The sequence below is a fragment of the Genypterus blacodes genome, unplaced genomic scaffold (genome assembly GCF_046128005.1).
Source record: "Genypterus blacodes isolate CSIRO-AG114 ecotype Tasmania unplaced genomic scaffold, CSIRO-AGI_Gbla_v1 ptg000012l_1, whole genome shotgun sequence".
Taxonomy (NCBI): domain Eukaryota; kingdom Metazoa; phylum Chordata; class Actinopteri; order Ophidiiformes; family Ophidiidae; genus Genypterus; species Genypterus blacodes.
Genome location: NW_027466826.1, coordinates 7,577,624 through 7,600,397, shown reverse-complemented (window position 1 = coordinate 7,600,397; position 22,774 = coordinate 7,577,624). Strand labels below are relative to the sequence as shown.

Genomic DNA, 22,774 nt, shown 5'->3' with positions numbered 1-22,774 from the left:
GCCAACATAGTTAACATGCAACCACTGACTGTAAGGAAGCTCAACTCCAGGTGACCGCATTTCATGTTTTCGTATCTTGCAAAGAACCGGTTAGGATCAAAGTTTAACCCTTATCTATCCGCCTATTACAGCTCTGAACAAAGAGGATTAAGGGCCTAAAACTCTCCAAATGTAGCTTTTTGCGCAGTTTACCTGGAAGTCATCGATGGAAGGTGCAGAGCGCTGGGTGGTGCGTCGGCGGTGCCACTGGTGGAGTGTATCTCTGGTTTCGGAGCTGAGCACCCTGGCCGCCTGCTCCTCCTGGAAGTTTCTGATCAGGGACATGGCTCCATAAGCGCTGGTCAGGTAGTAACCACCTGAACATACAAACACAGAGAGGGGTTAGTAGGAAAACACATATAAGGGCAGTGTATGTGACCTGACTGTGACAAGCCACTAGGGGGTGACAAAGCAAATGTATTTCCCGGATGAAGTCACGTTGCACGGCGTCTGGATGTGTGTGTGTGTGTGTGTGTACCTTCTCCGTGGAGCAGCGATGGATCCAGCAGCTCCATCATATAGAGGATTTCATCGTCCAGCTGAGGCATGTCGCACTGGGCCAACACGTAGGTCAGCATGGGGAGGAAGTCATCAGCACCGTACAGGCGACCTGGGAGTGAGACGCACGGGAGCAATGTAAGGATGTGCTCAAGGATTTCTCTATATTTGAAGTCTTTTTCTGTACATGAACATGTTGAACTTGATTCTGATTCTAACCTGTACCTGAATTGTCCTCCATGATGGTGTAGATCAGCTTGCAAACCCTCAGCAGCGTGGTGACCTTCTTCTCCGGCGAGTACAGTTTACACATGGTCTGGAACTTGTGCTTGATCTTCTCTATGGCGACGGTGTCGGGGGGCACCGTGTCGGCCACGCCCATCTCCTGGGGCTGCCGGGCCTTCGCCATTGACATGTTCTCCCTCAGCTCCTGCCATTCGCCGCTCCGCACCTGGAACTCCTTCAGCGCGGCGGCGATCACGGGCTTGAGGGGCTTCAGGACGCATTTGTGCATGGCCTTCTCCAGGACTTGGTCTGGGTGAAACACAAAGATGCGCAGACGATTAGATGAGATACCTTCAGCGTGTCGCCTACTGGGTGTGCCTTAGTCATTATCTCAGCTTAACTATGTGTGCAGATACGCGCACGTGTGAAGAACATGAGCTGTTGTTCGCCGACAGACGTGATGAAATACAAGCGTCAGATAAGAGCTCAGCAGAGGGAAACGACAGCAGAGATCACACACACACACACACACACACACACACACACACACACACACACACACACACACACACACACACACACACACACACCGGTTGTATCTGTGTGTCAGTCCACTGAGTGCTGAGGTCGCATCATAAACACACATCATGTCAAGGTTAATGTCTCCTTCCTTATCGGGTTTGTTGTTGACATTGTGAGCCGCAAATTAACCACAATGCCCTCCAGCGCACGAGGGGATTCACCTAGAACCAGCCATTTGCGGAAATACACTGACATCATTCCCACTGTGTGTGTGTGTGTGTGTGTGTGTGTGTGTGTGTGTGTGTGTGTGTGTGTGTGTGTGTGTGTGTGTGTGTGTGTGCCGGTGTGTGTGTGTGTGTGTGTGTGTGTGTGTGTGTGTGTGTGTGTGTGTGTGTGTAAACCAGTCTAGGAAAGTGGAGTGTGTTGTTGGGAGTGAATAATTCACAGAGCCAGGAGTGTGTGTGTGTGTGTGTGTGTGTGTGAGTGTGTATGCAGAACTGACGCAGCTTTGCTTGTGCAGTCTAAGCCAAACTAAATTATGACATCATGATCCACACAGGATGGACGCTGAGCTGGAGGCCAAACCGCATCACTGCTGAATAAGGAGCATGCGTGTGTGCGTGCGTGTGTGTGTTGCTGACTACACTCCAGAATTGGATGGAGTCAGCGGATTTTTTTTCTCTGTTTTGACTGAGCACATCTGCAGACACAGGTTTTAACTTTTTCCTGCCCAGGCTGCTCGACATCTGTCTTCCACATCAATCTGAGTGTTGAATTCTGTCCTTTAACTCTTTCATCTTAACTTTAAATCTTCTCCACACCCAGAATTCCTCGCATCAGTTAGAACCTAACCAGGTGAGCAAATGTGAGCTGATAAAGCGCGACAGCTTCCCTCCATCAACCTGCTTCCTCGTTCAACAGGTATGAACTCGATCAGGCACTGAACCAACACACAGACACACACATTTGTTATCGTTGTTCTCTTCCAACGTCACTCAGCCTTTCTGTGTCACAACTCAAACAAATCTTCATGTTTGTTTTAGATCAAAGTCTTGCCGGGAAAATTCATTGTTTGGTGCTAAGAATAAGGAGTGGCTGAATGTTTGATGGTAATATTACAGATAGAATCACCTTTTCCTGGTTGAACGCGTGACATTAAAGGCATCAATGTTCCTAAAACTTCAATTTAAACTTCAATGCCCTTATCATTTTACACAATGACTTCCAATCCTCTCGTTTTCTAATTGAATTACCGACGTGACAAAGACCGCCGGTCGCTCTGGAGTAACAAAGATGCCCCTTATTCCCTTTGCCTCCTTCCTCCTCCTCCTCCTCCGCCTCCTCTCTCACAGCTCAGTAATAACTCGACTCCCTGCCGCTCTGTTAAAGTGATTAAATAAACAAGGGAACGCCGTGTCAGCATTCCAGACCCCGAGTGTTTAAAGAGCAAGAGAGGTGTGTTTCGGGTTTACACACCAACCAAAAGCTTCTGTGAGTGCGTTTGAGAACCGAGCTGGTCAACACGAACTTAAGGGGAATGGACAGGGATGACCTATGACCCCGCCCTTGTATGTTTCCACGTGACCCCTGTTTTAGCTTCGGCCCCAATCGGCCTTATCTAACACCCGGTCCCAGTCTAACTGAGTTTCCTCTGCTGTATCAGAGGATACAGGCAGTGGAAACACAGAAGTCAGTCTCGTCACACACACACACACACACACACACACACACACACACAGAGACAAACACACAAAAACACACACACACACTTCATGGCCTCTTCCTGCTTGATATCAACATCCCCTCCCCAAACATCCTCTGTCCACTTTCAGCCACCGGTCTGGACTTTTTTTTTTGTGGCAGAACCGAAAGGAATCAGATCTACATCACATCACTATCACACCTAGACCCCCCCCACACACGTACACAGACACACAATAAGGTACAGCCATCTTAACAATGAGCCTTTCTCTGTGCGGTGTAAAAATAGCCCTGCGTAATCTGAAGCAGAGGCGTCGGACCTCTGGGGTGATTAACGGACGACTTCCTTCCTCCTCTAATGTCACAAACCTTGAACCGAACACACGTCACCGCGCTCTGATCAAGGACGAGCATCAACTTTGCTACAATCTTCATCTGGGAGGAAGACTAGGAAGGTCTCACACAACCCTACGGCCCCCTAGGATTAGAATACTGATGTGAATGACTGCAGTGAGGTTTGTTTAAAGATTGGCTTATCTCAGCTGTTGAGTGAGACAACAAGGTCCAGAAACGCGCAAAATACATATTTAGTTTCAGTTGACCGTGTTTGCGGCTGTCGTCAGGGGTGGGCGAGTGTGTTCTCGGCCACAGCGGTTTCTCCTCTCTCAGTAGATATGTGGGTTTGCTTCTCCTTTCCCAGGCAGTTCCTGTGTGAACCGACCCAAATCCTAATAAGCGAAAGCGGAGTAAATGACCAGTTTGTTTGTTGGTTGGTGGGACTTGAGTCTAAGATCAGGATCCCCGAGGTGTCATGTCTGCTGGAGGATTCTTGCTATGTGAGATGAGAGGAAGACAAGGAACTCTATTCTGCCACCCGCTCCCTCCCCAACCACCGCCAGCTCTCCCTTCTCGCTGCTCTGAACTAAAAAATAAGACTCACAAGCTGCAGGAACTCCAGTTTGATACTAAATACGGCATGAAAACACCAGAAGTGCCACTCAAATATGATCTGAACCTCGTTTTAAAGGGAGAAAAGCACGCTGATGGGAGATGGAGATGGATAGAGAAGGAGACTGGACTGAGAGAGAGAGAAAGAGAGAGAGGGAGAGGGGGAGAGAGAGAGACTGGGCGACAAAAACATCAACAGAGGCCGGGGAAAACTGGAGGGGGCTCGTCTGTGGGGCGACCCTGGGATTGGAGGGTTAGCGCTGAAAAGAGACGGCGAGAGTTGGAGTAAGCGAGAGCGAGCGCAGCAGCTGGACGGCGGCCAGGCCAAGCACATCTGGCCCCAAGCGACCCCGAGGAGTCGAGATAAAAAACACACACACACACTTGCACAACCTCTCCTGCAGACAGAAGCAAAACATTAAGTAATAATTCCAAGAAGCGAAGCAAAATGTGCCGAAGCTCCAAGTGTGTCACGGCTACAAAGACGGGGGGGGGGGGGCCATTGAGGAAACTGGGCACGAGATGCCACATCCGTGTCACGCAACATAACAACATCAACACACACCAGAGCTTCATCATTTTCTCCTTCAGAGGAAAGCATTGTTCAACAGTCGCCCATGAGCTGGTGAGACGATATTTTTTTGGCCCTGGATTCGTCTCCTTTTCCTTTTCCTTTTGTCTTTGTCTCGTTGCTGACAAGACGACGTGCCAAAATGTCTGCCAGAAAGCGAGCTCGTCTGCTGCGTGAGGATATTTGAGATAAAAGCAGTCGTCCTCTCCATTCGTCATCTCATCATAATTACAGCCCTCTGCTGAATTGCTGTTTGAGAGGGGCCAGTGCAAACAGGCTGGATGTGCAGCCCCCCTTCCTCCTAGGATAAAAAAAGGCTTTGTGCTCTGTGTTGACATGTTCCTCCGTCCAAGGTCTGACGCCGCCAATTCCTGCAGGTGTTCTCCTGTGTGTGTGGGTTCCCCCCCCCGCCCCGTTTAAGTCATAATAGTGGCATCAATGAACATTTAGAGTATGAATATTAATTGTGCGCCGCAAACATTCCAGCCTCTGCATGAGCGAGCAGTGCCGCACCTTTAAAACGTGACCCGAACACGGCATACGCACATTTGAATGACTGTAATCAAACAGGGCGACCATGACATGTTCAGTTAATGAGGTTTCCACACGGTCACACACAGGGACAAACAACTGGCACGTGCCCCCAGATGTGTTCACGTGACGATGAGTTCAGCCCCGACCTCTGGATGATGAAGTGAAACTGCTGCGTCTACATTAAACGCGGATGCCGTGACATAAAACTTCCACAAAACTCCGATTACTCCACAAATACATCATTCACTTCCTAAAAATAGAATTTATTAGGAAACTGCAACGAGCTGTGGGGATCGTAACTGCTTTAGCTGGACTCGCAATCGCACAACATTTGCCCAAACTCGTACACAAACAACACACATCCACAGTTAAAACAAAAGAATTAAGCAGACACGGTTGTTCAAAGCAACCAAAAGTGAGGTCACCAGTGCTCCATGCAGTGCCTCAAGCCCCCGGCAGTAAAAATGTTAACCTTTAAAAAGAGGAAGTGTCGCCCACTCACCAATTTGGTCTTCTGGGATGAGACTCTCAATGGGAGGCTCCAGCTCAGAGCTCTGGCGCAGGTAGCTCTTCATCTGCGTGATGAACTGCCGCAGCGTCTGCAGCAGCTCCAGCCCCGAGGCGAAGCCCTGCCAGGCCTGTGTGCCGGCGCCTTCGCCCAAGTAGCTCAGGAAGTCCTGCACCAGGCTGCCAAAGTATGAACCTTTGTCCCTGGACAGCTCCACCACCCTGCGGATCGCTCTCTTCTCGGGCGTCAGCAGCGAGTTGAAAACGCCGCTCATCTTGCGGAGCTGTCCCTGCAGGGCCTTCTGGATGACCAAGGCGCCGGCGCTGGGGCGACGTTTTCTGCCGCGGCCGGGCGCCACCATGGTCAGGTCTTGGTCTTGTTCTTGGTCGCTCTCGAGGCTGACGCCGTAGTCTTGATCATAGTCGTCCTCCTCGTCGTCGTCTTCGTCGTCTTCCTCTCCCATGCTGGGGTAGGGCAGGTGGGATGGGGGGAGGGTGAGGGGGAGGAGGTTCTTGTAGTCCTCAGCAGTAGGGAGACTGAGGTCGTGTAGAGCCGGTAGGAGGAAGGTTGAGTTCTGAGAGAAATCCAGAGAGTCAGAGGAGTCTGTGGAAAGGCTCATGTCGCTCAGTCGCATTCCCCCGCCACTGCACTCCCGTGTTTCTTCCTCTCTCTCACCCTCTACCTGTTTACTGCTCATCATTATGGGGGTGTCTGGAGAACTGCTGGAGTCCTGGGCGGGGGAGGAGGTCACATTGCTCTGAACCTGTTTGGCCCTAATCAGGGCCTTTTCAATGGTACGGTCATCCAGTGCCAAGTGGCACTGTGCGTCTTCTTGGCTGGATGAGGGCGAGCCTTTGGATCGTCGTGGAGAGGAGAGAGATGAGAGCGAGCGGGGCAGGGAGGGTCGCGGTATGGATATGGGGGAGCTAATGCTGAATTTCTTGGGAGGGGAGGATGAGGGACTTATGTTGAAAGAGGAACCCAGGCGAGAGAAGAGCCTGGAGCCCCTCTCCTCTGCCTTCTCCTTGGGGTTGATGAGCCAAGGGATCTTCTCCGGCATACTGCGCTGACGGGGTGGAGGGCCTGAACGTCCGGCTGAAAAACAAGGCGGCGGCGGACGGGGCGGCGGGGACCGTGACGCGCTGTCTGTACCGCTCAGCTTCTGATTGCTGCTGTCACCACTGCTGTCGCCTTGTAGCTGCTGGGTAGCAGAGCTGCTGTCACTGTGACCCGAGCTGCAGACCTGAGGCTTGTCCACAGAGGAGTGTGGCTCCTCCTTGATATTGGTTGCTAAGCTGTTGCTATGGTGTCCAGGTTCGTCCCTCGGGCTCTGCTCTTCTGTGCCAGGAGGGTCGGGGGTGGGGTTGTGCTCGGCGTCCGGCTGGTGGACTTTTATGAAGAGGGGATTAATGAAGCAAAGTGCGCCGTTGGACTGGCAACACTCCAGCTCTGACGGGGTGCGAGTTCGAAGCCGAGGGCGCCCTAGGCTGGTTGGCGTGGAGACTGGTCTCTGGGCAGGGGGGGATGGTCTGTCAGGCGCTGCTGTTCTTAACAAGGGGGATGAGCCCTTCCTCCTGAGGGACAGCTGAGAGTCCCAGAAGCCTGTGAGACAGACGGAGAATATGAGCCGAGTGTGAGACGACACAGAACGACAATAACAGTGAGGATCAGCTGTTTGTATCAAACTGATTTACACTCAAAAATACCAAGAAGCAACCGCTTAAACAATTTCCATCCAGATTTTCCAAATGTGCCTGAAGGGAGCGTTTCCTCTGACACTTTTCATGCATAATATACAGCAAACAGATGTCATCTAACAGCAGGGACAGTGGAAATATAGACTTTTTCTTCATATTTCCAAGCCATTTTTCAATAACATAACAAAACTAAAGGATGTCTTATGCATAGGCTCGGCTCAATCTGTCCAAACGGGGCTGAACATTGACTGTTGATCTCACATTTAGCATATAACATCAAACAAACTCCAGCACCATCACGTTCAGGTCCACCGTCCACTCCCAATGAGTCAATGCTTTGCTTAACGCACTGCAATTACCTCCAATTTCACAAACCTCTAAACGCTGCTCAGTGCTTCATCACTGCCAATTACATTTGCAGCCACTTCTGGGTCTTTTCCTCCCCCCCACCCCCTTTTACAAATAGGTCACAGCATATTAACAGCCCCACTGCAATCATTGCTCCAAAACAACTTTTAGAGCCAAAGTCGTACCAGAAGGAGCAAAAGACAACACAGACAAACTGTGGAAACAATACAGAGCAGTGCCAGTACACAGAGCCACTGATTCACAGAGCGACAGAGGAGAAAAGAGAGAGACGGAGCAACAATACTCACAGTGATCCAACAGATATACGAGAGACGCACGAGCGGCTGATGTCACAATCGGTCTGACTTTGTCTGTGTGGTCAAGATACACTGCAGAGGACGTGTGTGTGTGTCCATGAGCTGCTGAAACTCCACTGGCTTCTCCAACTCTCTCACTCTCTGTGTAATGACTCACTCATTCTAATGTGCGAGTGGGCGGGCTGTCAGCATTCCCGCCCACAGTTTCAGGGCCTCTCTCTCTCTCTCTCTCTCTCTCTCTCTCTCTCTCTCTCTCTCTCTCTCTCTCTCTCTCTCTCTCTCTCTCTCTCTCTCACACACTCTAAAGTCAAAGTAAAGTCAAAAGTTTTCCTACTCCACATTCCACAACTCGTTTCTGCCATTGTTGTCAATAACACCTTCTAACATTTCTTCCTTGCTCTGTTTTCACATTTTGCTCATCAACAGACAAACATTGGATGATTCCAGTGTGTTTTTGCGCCCTTTCCGCTTTAATTATTCAAATTTGTCACACACAAAGCACAATGAAGCAATACTGTTGAGTGTTTTGTACACACACGCAGTTAACCCACGTAAAGTACAAACCTTGGCCTGGGAGCGGAGAGGGGTGTGGTTTGGCGCGCTCGATCTCAGAACTGGGAAAGTCAGAGATGAGCTGAGGACAATTAGACACTCTAGAAATCTGTCAGTGTAAATCCTGTTGTTGTGTGATTAGTACCCACACTTCATATACAGTATGACGTGTGACCTCACTGTGCACGCTGGTCAGAAGACCTCATCTAATAACTCCAGCTATTCAAACTCTGCATACACAACAAACAAAAAAAAATCCCTTTACACGTCACTTAACATGATTGTGTGACTCCTGAACCAAAACTGTTATTACAGATGTGCGGCCACACAACAGAGTCGGGGCCTTTCTGATGTTTCCCATCCGTGTGTCACTTAGTAAGGCGGCACACACACACACACACAATGATGTTCTTTTGTATGTCAGAAAGGCCGTGAGATGAATGTAAACTCCTCACTATTCGCACTCATTCTCCCTCATCAACACAAAAAACGTCATTGTCTCACCTTACTCACCAAACAGAAACTCTATTATGGATGAGAGCGAGATAGAGAGAGAGAATACAACAGAGCATAATAAAAAAGGGACGAGAGGGAAAATGTATGTCTGCGGATCATTGGCGACCACATTAGAGGATTCTTATGTGTCATCACAGGCTCTTTGAGAGGCTGCCAGGCCAAGCGACACTGGAGATCCGGTAGAGTCAATGCAAACAATGGCTCATGGCTGAGTCACAGCGCCACAGCCAGAATGGGCACTTCTGAGGTGAGTTATGGAAAACAAAACCTGCTAAAATGTACTCAAGATGCCTTCCGCTCTTTTGTCCTTGTCTAAACTTTTAACATGATAATTCAGAAGATGATCGTGCCCAGCCGAGCGGCACTGAACCAGGGCTGCAGAAGCTTTGCTGCCCAGGGGTGAGTAATGTAGCGCAGGCATGCCAGTCCAAGCAGAGTATTACTCGATTACTTTTGTACGCACAACAGATTTTAGACTAAGGGAAGACACACACACACTACTGAATCTCTAACAGGCTGTGGCTGTGGGTACTAGTTTGTGTGTATTAGTTTTCCTGCAAAAACTGCAATAAAGCAGGAAATTGCTGCAATCGCACTCCAGAGAAGTGTCCCTAGTGATGCAAAAATCTATTAAATTAAACACAACACACAAGGATGCTGCTTTGAGTTCTTGCCTTTCAAATAATTTGTATTTAAATTACATTTGAGTCCTTTCTGGATTCTGGATTCTCCCTTAATTCGTGTACACGTTTTTGTACATTTACCTCTTAATCTGCACATAGAAACACCTTCATTCTTCATTGATATATTCCTGCATGTATGTAACTTTGGATATCCTCCGTCAGTCTGTGTGGTGAAAACTCTCTCTATCCAAAAGAACACCTATTGCAGCAACAATCACCTTTCTTCCAGTTGATGGAATCCCCCCACAGTGTGCAACCAGATGTCGTCTCATATTTCAGATAGACAAAGAAGAGAAACAAACCTGCTCCCAGCTTGGCAACCTCCTCAAGGTCTGCAGAAGTTTTAGCTGAGGTGATGGCTTCTGGCAGCTTCAGCGTGAAGGGCAACACATCCCTAGAAAACAGAGAAAAGATCAAATGACCGAGGGAAAGACTAGAGCGAGCGGGTTTAGGCAAAGAGAGAGAGAGCAAGAGAGAGAGAGAAGGCGGGATTAAAGGCCTATTCCTAAAAGTGAGTTAGTCATTAGTTTGGGAAGGCGCTTGGCTCGGGTGTGTGGTGTTTGCTGAGCCATGGATTCATCCACACAGCCGGGCGGCCTGAGGGAAAAAACATGAATCTATCCTCCCTATGGCCCTTTGCTATTTTTACACGAATTTCCAGAGCTTTTACGTGGTTTCCACGGCTTTTACGTGTACTAACCTGTGCAATCAAAGCTGAGACTGAAAACTACAGATTTTTTTAAAAAGAAAAAAACTAAAATATATTTAAATAATTGAATATTATGAGTTCACTGTGAGACCTTAGCCATGTTAGCCCACCAGAAGCACACAAGGAAAATACTTTTTTTTTTACTTCTGCCACCAAAATGAACACCTTAATACTGTATAAACAATACATTTATAATTACTATTGTGAAGCAGAGCTATTTTCCATCATTGCCAGAAATTGAATTCAGATCATACGCTCACCTGCTGATGCAGCAGAAAGCCACCAGTCGGAAAAGGTCTGCAAAGCTCAGGCCTGATCCCTCCAAAGAGAAAGCTGTGGGAGAGGAGAACATGTGATGACGTAATGAATCACTGGCCAAAGCTTTAGGAAAGGGTGATCGATCATTGTTTCACTGTCCATTTCTGTACTAGGTCAGCTGTCAATACTCACAACTACCAAGATATCAAATCACCCATACGTCACTTTTTACTCTATTTAACTGGCATCAAGCAAAGAAAAGTATAAAAGTTAGTGCTAGAAACGCCAAAACACAGTAAAATAACTTGTTACATTAACTCGTAACACCCTTAAGGATACCAGAGTCTGATTAACATTTTAAGCACAAATTTTGCTTTGAATTTTGCAAGCAAACCTTTTTTTTTTCTCCACACACACACACATACATTTGAATCATAACAAATGTGAGCAATTAAATGAGGAGGATGCAGATTAAAATTTTAAATTAATAATATGTAGAAGATGTGGCTCAAGTCCAAACACATGCCATGACTTTCTTGTCTATCCTGATTTTCTTCTTTCTTCATTATTCATGCTTGGACACATTCCAATGCTTATGGAGCTTCCAGGAGCTTCGAGTTAAAACTTTCCAGTGTCATGAAAAGACAATCTTTTTTTTCCTTTGAAGAACAGACAGTGTGCTTCATAAATGCTTATAGACCTTCTGTGGTGCATTAGTCAAAGTCAGCAGTTACGTTTTGTCTATAATATGACGTACTCCTCCTCACAGAATAACCACTGTATGCCCAACCCATGCAGGTGTACAGTAACCTATGTCTGGAGAAAAGAGACATCAAAGACTCGTCTTTCTACATCCTTCCTCATTTTCAAAGAGGAGGAAGAACATGGAAAGTACAGGTGTGTATTGCAGTAAAGTCTGAGGCGGGCGGTGTCGCACAAATAGTATACTGTCAGTAAATGCCAGTCCAGTGCCGAAAGCAATCCAGCTGATCCACAGGTATGAGAAGCATGTCACTTTAAGACACGCTGCAGAGAAGCGCTGAGTCACTACAGATGTCTGACATAAGCGTTCAAAAAATCCCTGCAAAGCAGGAATGGGGCAGAACAAATGTTTTTGAATGGAGGACAAAAGGTGCGATTAGATTGATTGATGAGAAAGGAAGTATGAAGTGCAAACGAAAGCCTCCTAGACCGTGAGGAAATTAAGATCATTTCATTCAGGCGGGAAACGAGACCGTTTCGCCTTCATTTTGTTTACAGATCTCTCGTCCACTGCAAGTAAAATGAGGTCATGGTTATTAAACAAAGATTAGACAAAAAAGGATTGTAAAACGAGAAAGAGACTTTTACATGATCAAAGATGAAATATATCTTTGCTTTTTGGAGAGCAATGACTGCAGTCACAAAGAACAATGACTATACACGATTTGTCCATTATTAGAATTTTACTGGTGAGTTGTGGGGTTGTGGGTACTTTGGAAACAACAAACGAACACACGAGGAGGGAACATTGTTTTTCCAGCTTCAGATGTGCCAATAGGTTCCAACTGTCATTACCAATCCATTGGACTGCAAAGAATGGGCTGGAATTTGTGGTAAAACATGTTCAGACTCCTCAGATACTCACTGTACTGACTCTCCTTCACAGGGTAATCTCTGACAGGCGCTGCAGAGTCTTTGTCCACGCATAAGGAGATGACTTTTTTCTGAAGACTGGCCGACTTCCTCACCACAAACGACTGTAGGCCAGAGCAAGAAAAAGCCAACAAAGTGAGCATAATGTACAAATTTGAATAAATATTAGAAGAACAGCTTAGACTGTATTCCAGTTAGGTACAGGGGTCACAAGTTAGGTCAAAGAAAAGCTTTGGACCATGTTTGGTGTTTCTCTCTCTGGGGACTTTACCTTGGATTTCTACAGATAAACAACAGGTGTAAATGACAACAAACTGCTTATTCTGAGGATCGATGTGACCCCATCATTACAAGCTGATGGGATCTACCGACACCGCTTTGCCTGATAAATCAGCCTACAGCCCAAATCAACGTAAGGACTTTGTGAACCAATCCCTGCACATTTTCTCCCGCTGCTTGCTTAAGCTGATAGTAGTTCTATCGTGCACCACCATGTACACATGTAGTGGCTCATACTGTATATGAGGGTGGAAAAACCTCATACCAACTGGCTGAACCGGTCCGTTATACTCGTCAGTCTGTTTGAAAAAAACTGTATATCGAAAGGTAGCACACTGAATGGCTGGCCAATCAGAGTGCCTGATCTCGAATTTGAAGGGCCAATCAAAAACATAGCATTCTCAATTCTGTCGCAACCTCTGAAAATTTTTTATGGATTTGGTAGACAGTGTTAAGTGTGTGTGTGTGTGTGTGTGTGTGTGTGTGTGTGTGTGTGTGTGTGTGTGTGTGTGTGTGTGTGTGTGTGTGTGTGTGTGTGTGTGTACTAGTGTCCTCACCCCTGTTGGTTGGCCCTGCAGAATGCGAGCGGCATCCTGGTGGCTCAGGCCCAGCTGCAGCCACACGGCATGAGTTTGCACCAGTCGATCCAAAACGCTCATCCGCCGATGGAGCGAGTCGTAGCCCGAATCTCTGGCTCCTGCCAACCCGGCACAGGGTGACGCCTGCATGAACAGACCCCCCACCTCCTCCCCCAGCCTGAAAGAAAGAGCCAGGGGGTGGAATTCTATCACGTCACAGGGATTATACTTTTTGTAAGATCGCAACACAAGCACGTTCATGAGATTTCACACAAAGCTTTATCATTAGAAGAGATAAGAAATAAACAAAAGTTCCTGAGTATTTTCAGAAGAACAAGGACTATTTTGAGTATAGTATCTGTAAGGCATCAGTTAAGATTACAAGGAAAAACAAACTTTCATATGAGAGTTTGGCTGAAACGTCACCTTGAACCAGGAAGCGCTTTTTCCTCAGAACAGTGATCGTAAAGTTCAGCAATGATTTCTTAAAATGGATAACGTCATTGCTGTTACTGCGAGGTAGAACGATCACAGTGAACATACGTTACGTTATCCTTTTATGTTTTGATATGCTGTAAAAGCAAACCATAAATTTAGAGTAGCCACTTACTCTGTCATAGCTGTCCAAACAGTATAAACTGTTTTTATTTTGTCTTTTTACAATCCTGCTGCACATTTCTCTACATTATCTTAACAGAATTGATGATTTGCACGATCGCTCTTCAAACGCTGAGGTTAACATTCCATTTACAGTCAGCAACTGTACCAAACCCACCAAACAGTGTGCTGCTCGTCCCTGAAATGCACTTAAAACTGAAGTGTTGACAGACAGACAGGTGTTCTTAAGAAGTCTGACTGGAAGTGGTGATGTCATATCTCACACTATCCTGCGAAAATCAATCACACTTCCTCATAACTTGGACGGTACTTTCTGAAATCTAGAGAAACTGGGAAGCGGCAAGAGGAATTGCAAACCACAAAAGAGGCAGTCACCTAAAGCCCTCTCAGGTAGCAGATCAGGTTTTTGAGATATATCTTCATATTCCTGATGATGACGTCTTGATGTGACGTTGCATCAGAAATAGCTTATCAACAGTGCCCCTCACTGGTAGTCAATGTGAACTGCACATTTTGTGAAAGGGGGAAACACTACATAAGACATTTACATGTAAACACAGTCAGACAGGCTCACCCAAGCAGCGTTTCTGTCTTATTGTCTCCCTCTGCTGGTTTTGTCTTATTCACCATCTCCTTCTTCAGCGTCCCAATCTCCAAGGCAAAAGAGTCGATCAGCTACGGAGACAGAAAGGACAGCAGCAGAAAATCAGGGATCAGTTGAGAGGGTGAGGATGTTTTATGTTTTATGAACTGGCTCTCTCTTTGACTTCTGCAGTAGTGTGTTTGAGAAGTGAGATCATCTAATCCTGGTGGTAAAAGCCAAAAAGGAACTGGTAGTAAATATTGGTTCTTGTAAGCTACCCGTTTCATCATTAGTTTGGATGTCATCACTGTTGTAAATTCAGATTAAATCACTGTTGAGGGTCTAGATGAAACCACTTTTGTAAATAAGATTATTGAATGTCATCATTTTATTTGTTAAGTTTATTCTTTACCTAATATGTCCATGAAGTGACACATCTGAGCCAAAGAGGGCGATGATGCGTCACTACACTGAGCATTTAGCGTTGACAGACAGGAGTCCGTAAAAAAGGAACAGTTGAAGGGAAACAATGAAGAAACGCATGTTTGTCTGTCTGTAGATGAACCCACGTGCCACAGCTTCTCCCAGGACATAAACAAATCCCCCCACCTTTGGTCCTATACTTCAGCGGCGCTCTGAAAGCTGTTTGGCCCTCAAGTCACCTATAGTTTTGCTCCATTCAAGCTGTGCTAAATCATTGTATTTATAACCCGTTTACTCCTCCGCAGCCTCTGAGCAATCTATTCTAAAAGCTACTGACATGGCTGTTAGTGTGACCCTGACGTAACCCCGCAGTCACACAGGCACGGCAGGTTATGTTACGGTTTAGCCTGTGTGCTACCAAATGTAAATAAACAAAAACAAAGTCAGAGGAGTCCAAACTAGTATAAATTGAACATATAGAAGATTGAGCATGTTTCATCTTAAATGCTGTGTCCCCTTTAAACATCTCCAGTTGTTTTAATTTTGGACTTGTTTCCTGGAATTTTCATTCACCCTGCTTGTGTGATTTGCTGTTACTGCTGTCATTTGTTTCATTTCCCAATTTTCTACCTAGTTGTGCAATGGAGATATTGGGTAACATCGCGTCTGTGGATAAACAATTTGCTCGGCTGTTTCCGAGGAAATCACAAATTCACACTGGCTCAGTTTTCCAACACAGCAGCTCATTCACAACCTCAAATATAAACAATAACACACATGCTGAACGCTCAAGTCTGCCGTTGGAGAGTATATCAACTTTTTTTCTCCGTTTCTGCATTGAGTTTCTGATAGATTTGCTTTTGGGGTTCAAGTACATGAAGCAATAAAAACGCCACAAAGAGCAGAATAAAAACAATGCATTTTCATCCTGCCTCCATAAATCCTGTTCACTTTTGCATATATATGGAACAAATGCAGTTCCTTGGCTTGTTGCCTACCATAGATATAAAATAGTATAACCAGCCGACTGTAGATCATAACCAACACAAAACTCTGCACAGAACTTCCTACTTTGTCGATTGCTGCCATGTAAAAATTCAACTTTTGCGTTGACTGAAGAAGAGGAAGCTGCATGATGAGGATAGAATGTGAAAATGAATATTCGCTCTATATATTTTACTTCTACAAGCTGGGCGAATGTTCCTTTTGAGGCACGTTTATCATGGCGACTTGTGTTGTGGTGGTGTCGATGAGCAGCAGGTTGTCAAGTCTCACTGGGAGACATGATGTCTCTCTGGACCCAGTGAACCGTGTCCTCTATATCCTGTCCTGCCTCCCTCCCAGATGCAGAGTAATGTTGGTGCAGATGTGCAGAAGGAAAACAATTAATGCCATGAAAAAAAGATCTTTTAACTCGAGTGCTCATTGGACAAAGCATCTTAAGACCACTCTGGAAAACAGAGTTGGGATTGAACTTGTCATTACACGGTTGGCTGAGCTATTATTATCAATAATCTCTCCAGATATTCAGCAAATGTTTTGGCAGTATTATTCCTTTTTTCTCGCATTTATTACACAGCGGTAACCACATTTGCTCCATTACTCCTTTCCTGTGAAGTGTGGCCACATATGTTTGAGGCAAGCCTGTAATTATAACAGGCTGTAGACATGATACAAACTGGCACAGATCTGCACACTAATCAGCTTCACCTTCAGACTTCGACTGTATCTCATTGCCTACTAGAGTAAGCTGCTGATGTCTATGGTGAAATCATAGAAATAACGTATTCACACATAGAAGAGGAAGTAATCAAACTACGTCTGTGATGCATTAGTCAGATTCCACAGAGCTCAGAGTCATCATAAAACACAGAATGTACAAATAATTGATGCTGATAATGATCCTGGCTCCTGTTTCCTGTTTATTTAGTTTCTCCCCTCTGTTCTAATTTTCTGTGACTTCACTTCCTGCCCTTGTGTCTCTTGATTGCTCATTGGTTTCACCTGTGTCTGATTAGTACTCACCTACTGATCTGTGACACCAACTTGAATATGTCATTGAATGCAACCAATGGTGTAAAGTAATCAAGTACAAATACTTTGTAACAGTATTTAAGTTTGTTTGGCGAGAATCTGTCCTTAAGTTGGGTGTTTTTATTTTCCCGAAATAATTTAATTTGGTATTAGAAAGATTTGCCTCATTATCCTATCGAAATAAAGTAGAAAAAGTGTCAAATAAGGGATTTTAAACTACTTCTCCATATAGACGTGGTCCATATTTGGTCTTTAAGACGTGCAGAGGGTTGCCTGACGATGCAGATTTTGTATCAGATGGTATAAATTCCACAATGAGGAACCATAAATCATTTTACTTTTACTTTCAATACTTAGTACAACTAGCCTGTACAACTATTGTGCAAAAAAAAAAAGGTTTCGATACTTAGTTAGTTAGTTAGTCAAATTCATGTCTGCATCTAAATAACTTTTACTAATAGGTGAATTTAATTGTAAAAGTAATTTCTGAAAGCAATTACTCTTATGTACTAATGACCAATCTTTACATTTTACATATATCTTTATAAAATATTTACTGCACCGAAAATGTGCATTGGATACTCAAAATACTAGTGACAGCTATCGTCTCTAATTCAGGGTGGCAATTGCCCCATTATTGAGTTTCTTGATTTGGTAATGATTGGGAGTTTTTGTTTTACTTCTCGTCTGATCTGGAACAAACCACTTCAGCTTCCCTACGGCACAAATGTCTCTTAGACTATCCAGAAGAAACTGAAGTTTGCAATAACAAAAGAAAGATGAAAACGTTGACAGAAAACCAAACCACAGAGCTATAATCTTCATGGCTCCACCTCTCTCCTCCTCCTCCTCTTTAATCTTCTCCCTGTTTTAGCCTGTAACCCTTAAGTTTGCTGCCCCCCCCCCCCCCCAAAGTCTCAATGTAAACTCCACCAGTTGAAGGTCTGACTCAGTGTTTTCAGGTCTGTTAGTGTTTGCGTGATGCATACCTTGAAGAAACTGCCTCTCCTCTCCTGCCAGCAGGTCTTACTGCTGGTACTGGCGGACATGTTGTCGGTGTGTGTGAACGTCACTGCCCCTCTCTTTCTGCTGAACTGTAAATGAGAGAAAGAGGGAAATTAGAGAGCACCGATCAATACAGCTAATCAGTTCTGACCAGACTCGAGGGAGATTTGTTGGGGGAACAGTCTGACGAATATGTTTCCTTCCCTATGTTGCAGGTTTTTACTCAACTCAGCTGCTTTCTGCTTTGAAGGAAACATTGACACACAGCGAGAAGGTCCTGGGTTTGAATCCCTGCACTCACTCTGGTCCTTTCTGTGCAGAGTTGGAGCATCCAGACTTTTGTTTGTTCAGTTTGTTTCTGTGGAATTTTGCTGGAATCATTCCATCTTGATCAGAATTCATAAATTGAGTACTTGGTCTCTGTAGCGCCTCCCATTGATGGAATCTTATTTTGGGAATACACATCAAACCACAAGCCTAATTGTTATCTCAACTGTCACATCCCCTATTTGCAGGTACGAGGAGTAATGGAGGAGGGGGTGGAGCACAGGAAGTAGGGAAGGAGGAGCTGGGACTTGTTGAAACCCCTCTCATTCCCATTCAACGGTCTCTCTATGTCGTCCACAAAACAATGGACATGAAAGTCGGCCACTGTGCCTCATGGAAATTTACCCCTGATGGCTCACATGAACAAGAGACAGAACACATGCGTACACACTCATGCACGCACTTGACCCAGATGTTGGGTTGGATCCTGTTACAGCAGCTGATGTGAGCCAGCTGTGTCGAGACATGCGAAGCTCTCCCAGCCCACCCTTTAAAGAGAGGCACGTGGAAGACTCTGGAGGAAAACAACACCAGCCCTCCGACAATCAAGACAGATCCTGTCCTCGATCGCATTAGCGTCTTTGCATAGGGACGTCACGTTGCTCTACTTTAGGACAGACCAGAGCCTTCGTCTGGACTCTGGGGGTTCTTTACCAGATCAAAGCATTTGCTGTTCATTTAATGCTGGAATGTCTTTGATCTGAGAGCCAGTTAGATGTCTGAATGTCTGAATGTATACAAATGTGCTGCGTGCATACAGGCAAGTTTTCCTCATTTTACCAAGAACACCTATGTTTTTCTATTTGTTTGTCTTCTCCTCTATTTTCTGTCTTATTCTGTAAACAAATTCTTTAAAATAGTGTAATCCCACCCATTTCCTCAATCATGTAACTAGTCTGGTAGCTCAGTCTGCTTTAAAGATTAGTGGCCTAAAATAGTGTGTCTGCGGCTTTTTACCCAGACAAAAGACAAAAGACAACTGGTCAACATTGAATTCTATTCATTTTGATATTGCCACCAAACTATTTAGTAAGTATTCAACAATGTAACAAAATATCTGCTTCATTTGACACATATTTGCTGTAAAAGAAACAGTTACGGGCTTCTTGCTCACATGAACAGCTGTGTAGCTGCAGGCTGTTGGGCTTGGAAAGTGAGGAAAAACACTGGATTACATTTTATGCGTGCGAGCAAGACACTTCTGAGCGTGTTCAGTTTGTTTCCTGAAAAGCAACAGAAGCCACAGAGTGACAGGAGGCATGTGACCTTGCCTTTCATCCCCTCACTCCCGCTATCCCCCTTTTCTGCAGATCTGTAATGGGGCTCCGACCCGTCTTGTCAAAACAAAGAACGGGGTGGGGGGTGGGGGTTGTTTTGGTTGGAGAGAAATGTGCGCGTCGACGCGTGTGATTCACAGTCCAGACCTGGTAAACAGGAAGGGCCCTGCGGTTGTCAGTCGAGGAAAAATAAACCTTGGACTGCCAGTTGTTCAGCAATAAGCAAAATAGCTCTTTCCCTGCATATACGGTGCATATTTTATATCATTTTGACCAATAAACAGAAAACAACAGGATTGAAGTCAACACCGTAAAGCCAACGAGTTCACAGACGAGGTAAAAACCTAAGATTTCACCTTGTTGCTTGCACAAAGTGAAATACTCATGCTGAGAATGGCATGTTGCTATGACTGCACCAGAGTTTCAAGGGCTGCATGACTTAACGGTAAAATGTGCAAACCTCAAACACACATCGCTCATTTCCCCTTGTTTCCATGCAAAGAAATGTGGGCTCAGGCTTATCAATTGCTGCAGTGGTTCAGGCTTGGGTCAGGTTAAAACAGAATCACTCTGGTTGAAGTGGGGTCAGGCCCGAGGTTTCAACCCACTGTTTTGTTTTGTTTTTAAATCTTGATTCTGTTCTGGCAGGAAGGAGATGTGCACACACACACCCCTCAGAGGTACGCTCTGAAATAAGAAGTAATATCCTGTATGGGTGCCTAACAAAAGCGGGATGTTGCCTACGGAGAAACAATTGGGATATCAAAGAAAAGAGGAAATGGGAGATAAGCCAGACGTCACCGTGTCACTGGAAAGGGGCTGATATCCTATCCCGTTCTATGGAAGTACAATCAGGAAAAACTGTTAGTCAATCGAGTTAAAAATCTGTGTTTTCATATTTGTGGAACTTTATGTGACGGTATGTTGTGCAATATTTAAGAAACTAGTGGATTTACATGAGTGGTAGGGGAGCTGACTGAGTCATATCCTGTAAATGACAAGACTAGCAAAGATTAACTTCCCTTAAAACTACTCAGACTCAAATTAGAGACCTTGCATTCTCAACATGCATTGAGGTCACAGTGGCCGCCGGGGATCCAGGCACTTACTTAAGCATTAGAGTCCACCATGCTGGGAAAACAGCTCTTTTCATAAAGCTACAGTACCGGTCACCCTCAAGGAGGTCCTATAGATCACACACACACACACAGATGCTGCACTGTACTCAGAAGCACAGGACACACAGGGGGGGGGGGGGGGGGGGGGGGGGGGACTGATCAGCTGATGTGGAAGTTCTGTAAAATGATTCATTCATTCCATATGAGCTTAGGAGAATTTACAGTTACGCATGAGGCCACTTTTTCAGTGTGTGTACACGTATGGGTGTGTGTAGGTGTTATGAGGTGTGAATGGTGACTGCTTATTTACACAGTACTGACCATGTTACTGTCCAAATGTATGACTGAGGGGTTTTCACTGTGCCATTCAGTTTGGATTACCTGCTGATACAGAACCCTGAAGTTAATTTCCTGCATAATCCAACTATAACACAGTGCACATATCTTATAGTTTCTTAATATCCATGAAAGAAGTAATGTTGGTCGGGAATGTTTTGGTGCCAGGTTGTGTGGAAGGAGTTAAAATGCAGTTTCAAAACCCACAGCCACACTTTCTGTGTCTCACATCTGAGAAATGTAGTCGAAAGCGACCACAAGTAACTGTGTAAGAATCTGTCGCGTGCAGTCAATCGTGTGTGAGCCGATGACAATAGTTTACAATGTTTTAACAGAATGCAGAGATCATTTCCGACAACTGCCATTCCCGGAAGGTTTTTCTTTTTTAAATGAATCAAGCTTCATAGAGGTTAATCCTTTACCATATATCGGCTGTGAACATCCACACTTTGCACCTTTGTATTTCTGAGCCAAGCTAAACCTCTCTGGATGTCTATCAGTCAACACAGCCTATAAACTGTAAAATCAGGGGGAACCAACCCCTGCAATTTTAAGCACAATGTTAAACGCTTGTTGTCTTAAAGTGTAACCCTGCCTGAGGCCACTGCTACACGTCTATGCCTGTAAGACGAGACAACACAGCACACAGCAACTTGGCTCATACTTTACTGAGACACACATATCCATATCAATCTTACAAACTTATTGTGTTATAGGTTAGGTTGACCAATAGGTACGATTTCCGAAAGTTGGTCCAAAAGAAAACCAACTTCTCTGTTATTTCTAAACTACGATTACGATTTTCCAGTTGATTTCTTGGATTATGTGTGACAATATGGATTTAAACATACATTCGTCACCATTTACAGTTTAACTCAGCGTGTGTGTGTGTGTGTCTGCGTTTTACATTATCTTTCCACACATTCACACACCACAAACTAGATCCAGGCCTTGACCTTCCCTGGAGCGGGAGGGAGTAATTCCCAGGTGCTTCCCCCACAGAGAGGAAGAGGCAGCTGGGGTGAAGATGTCAAAATGCACCCCCTGCCCTCCTTGTAGACAAAACACCTGCCCTCACTGCAACATTCACTGTATGCCTTTCCACAGCAAATTACCCCAAAAGCACATTCTATATGATCAAATAACATAACATGACGCAGACAGAATCACATACTACAACACTATGGCCTTCAATCTAGCCAGGATGGTCGACACCCTACGTTAAAAGACCACAACTTGTATTCTATCTGTAATAAGCCTTCAAATCTTCATATTACTACATTTCTCTGCAGAAAATGGTCCGTGCTAGTTTGTGACACCAAGCTTGGTAGCTAAGCCGAACTGAGAATAACAACGGTGCAAAGTGAACCCCTTCACCCCGTCTGCGTTCACCATTCCTGAGATCTTCCCTGCTCTCAGCTGGGATTTCCTGTGGGCTGTGGTTTAACTGGGGGATACGCTGGTAGCCGTGGAGTTTTCTTCCATATAAAATGTCTATGTTTAGCCCCAAAAACTGTGTCAGATGCATTCCATTTCTCCTCACTCCGACTGGGTGTGCCTCTGCTTTACACAGTGGAGTGTTTTCATGCCACGGAAAACCCGACTGTGCGGGATGAAAAAAATCACACACACATATCTTGATTGACACGCACAACCACACACCCACATTATTTACCACTGAATACTCTGGCAGCTATCAAAGCATCTTACACACCCACACACCCCTTGACATACACTCTATGCACCCAACTCAAGCTTGGTGGGCTACTGCACCATGAAAGAGTCTAACTTAAGACTAGACTTAGACTAACTGTTCACATTCTCCCTTAACAATTCACCTTCATCAGCCTCCCACACAGCCAGTTCGCCTCCGTTGCACAGCGTTGGAATGTACAATGCATTCAACTGACTAATATGCTTGCTACTGAAAATTAG

General features: G+C 45.3%; 1 protein-coding gene across 1 annotated transcript in view; it reads right to left on the bottom strand.

The window, feature by feature from the left end:
* rin2a (Ras and Rab interactor 2a) overlaps positions 1-22,774 on the bottom strand; it is a 29,359-nt gene that overhangs the window by 2,621 nt on the left and 3,964 nt on the right. The window contains exons 2-11 of the mRNA XM_076164370.1: positions 17,766-17,870; positions 14,311-14,411; positions 13,098-13,296; positions 12,254-12,365; positions 10,629-10,701; positions 9,962-10,053; positions 5,541-7,148; positions 763-1,071; positions 518-649; positions 193-356 (exon numbers count right to left, since the gene is read on the bottom strand). Of these exons, the coding sequence (XP_076020485.1) occupies positions 193-356; positions 518-649; positions 763-1,071; positions 5,541-7,148; positions 9,962-10,053; positions 10,629-10,701; positions 12,254-12,365; positions 13,098-13,296; positions 14,311-14,411; positions 17,766-17,825 (2,850 nt within the window). The 5' untranslated portion in view covers positions 17,826-17,870. The remainder of the gene's footprint in view (positions 1-192; positions 357-517; positions 650-762; positions 1,072-5,540; positions 7,149-9,961; positions 10,054-10,628; positions 10,702-12,253; positions 12,366-13,097; positions 13,297-14,310; positions 14,412-17,765; positions 17,871-22,774) is intronic.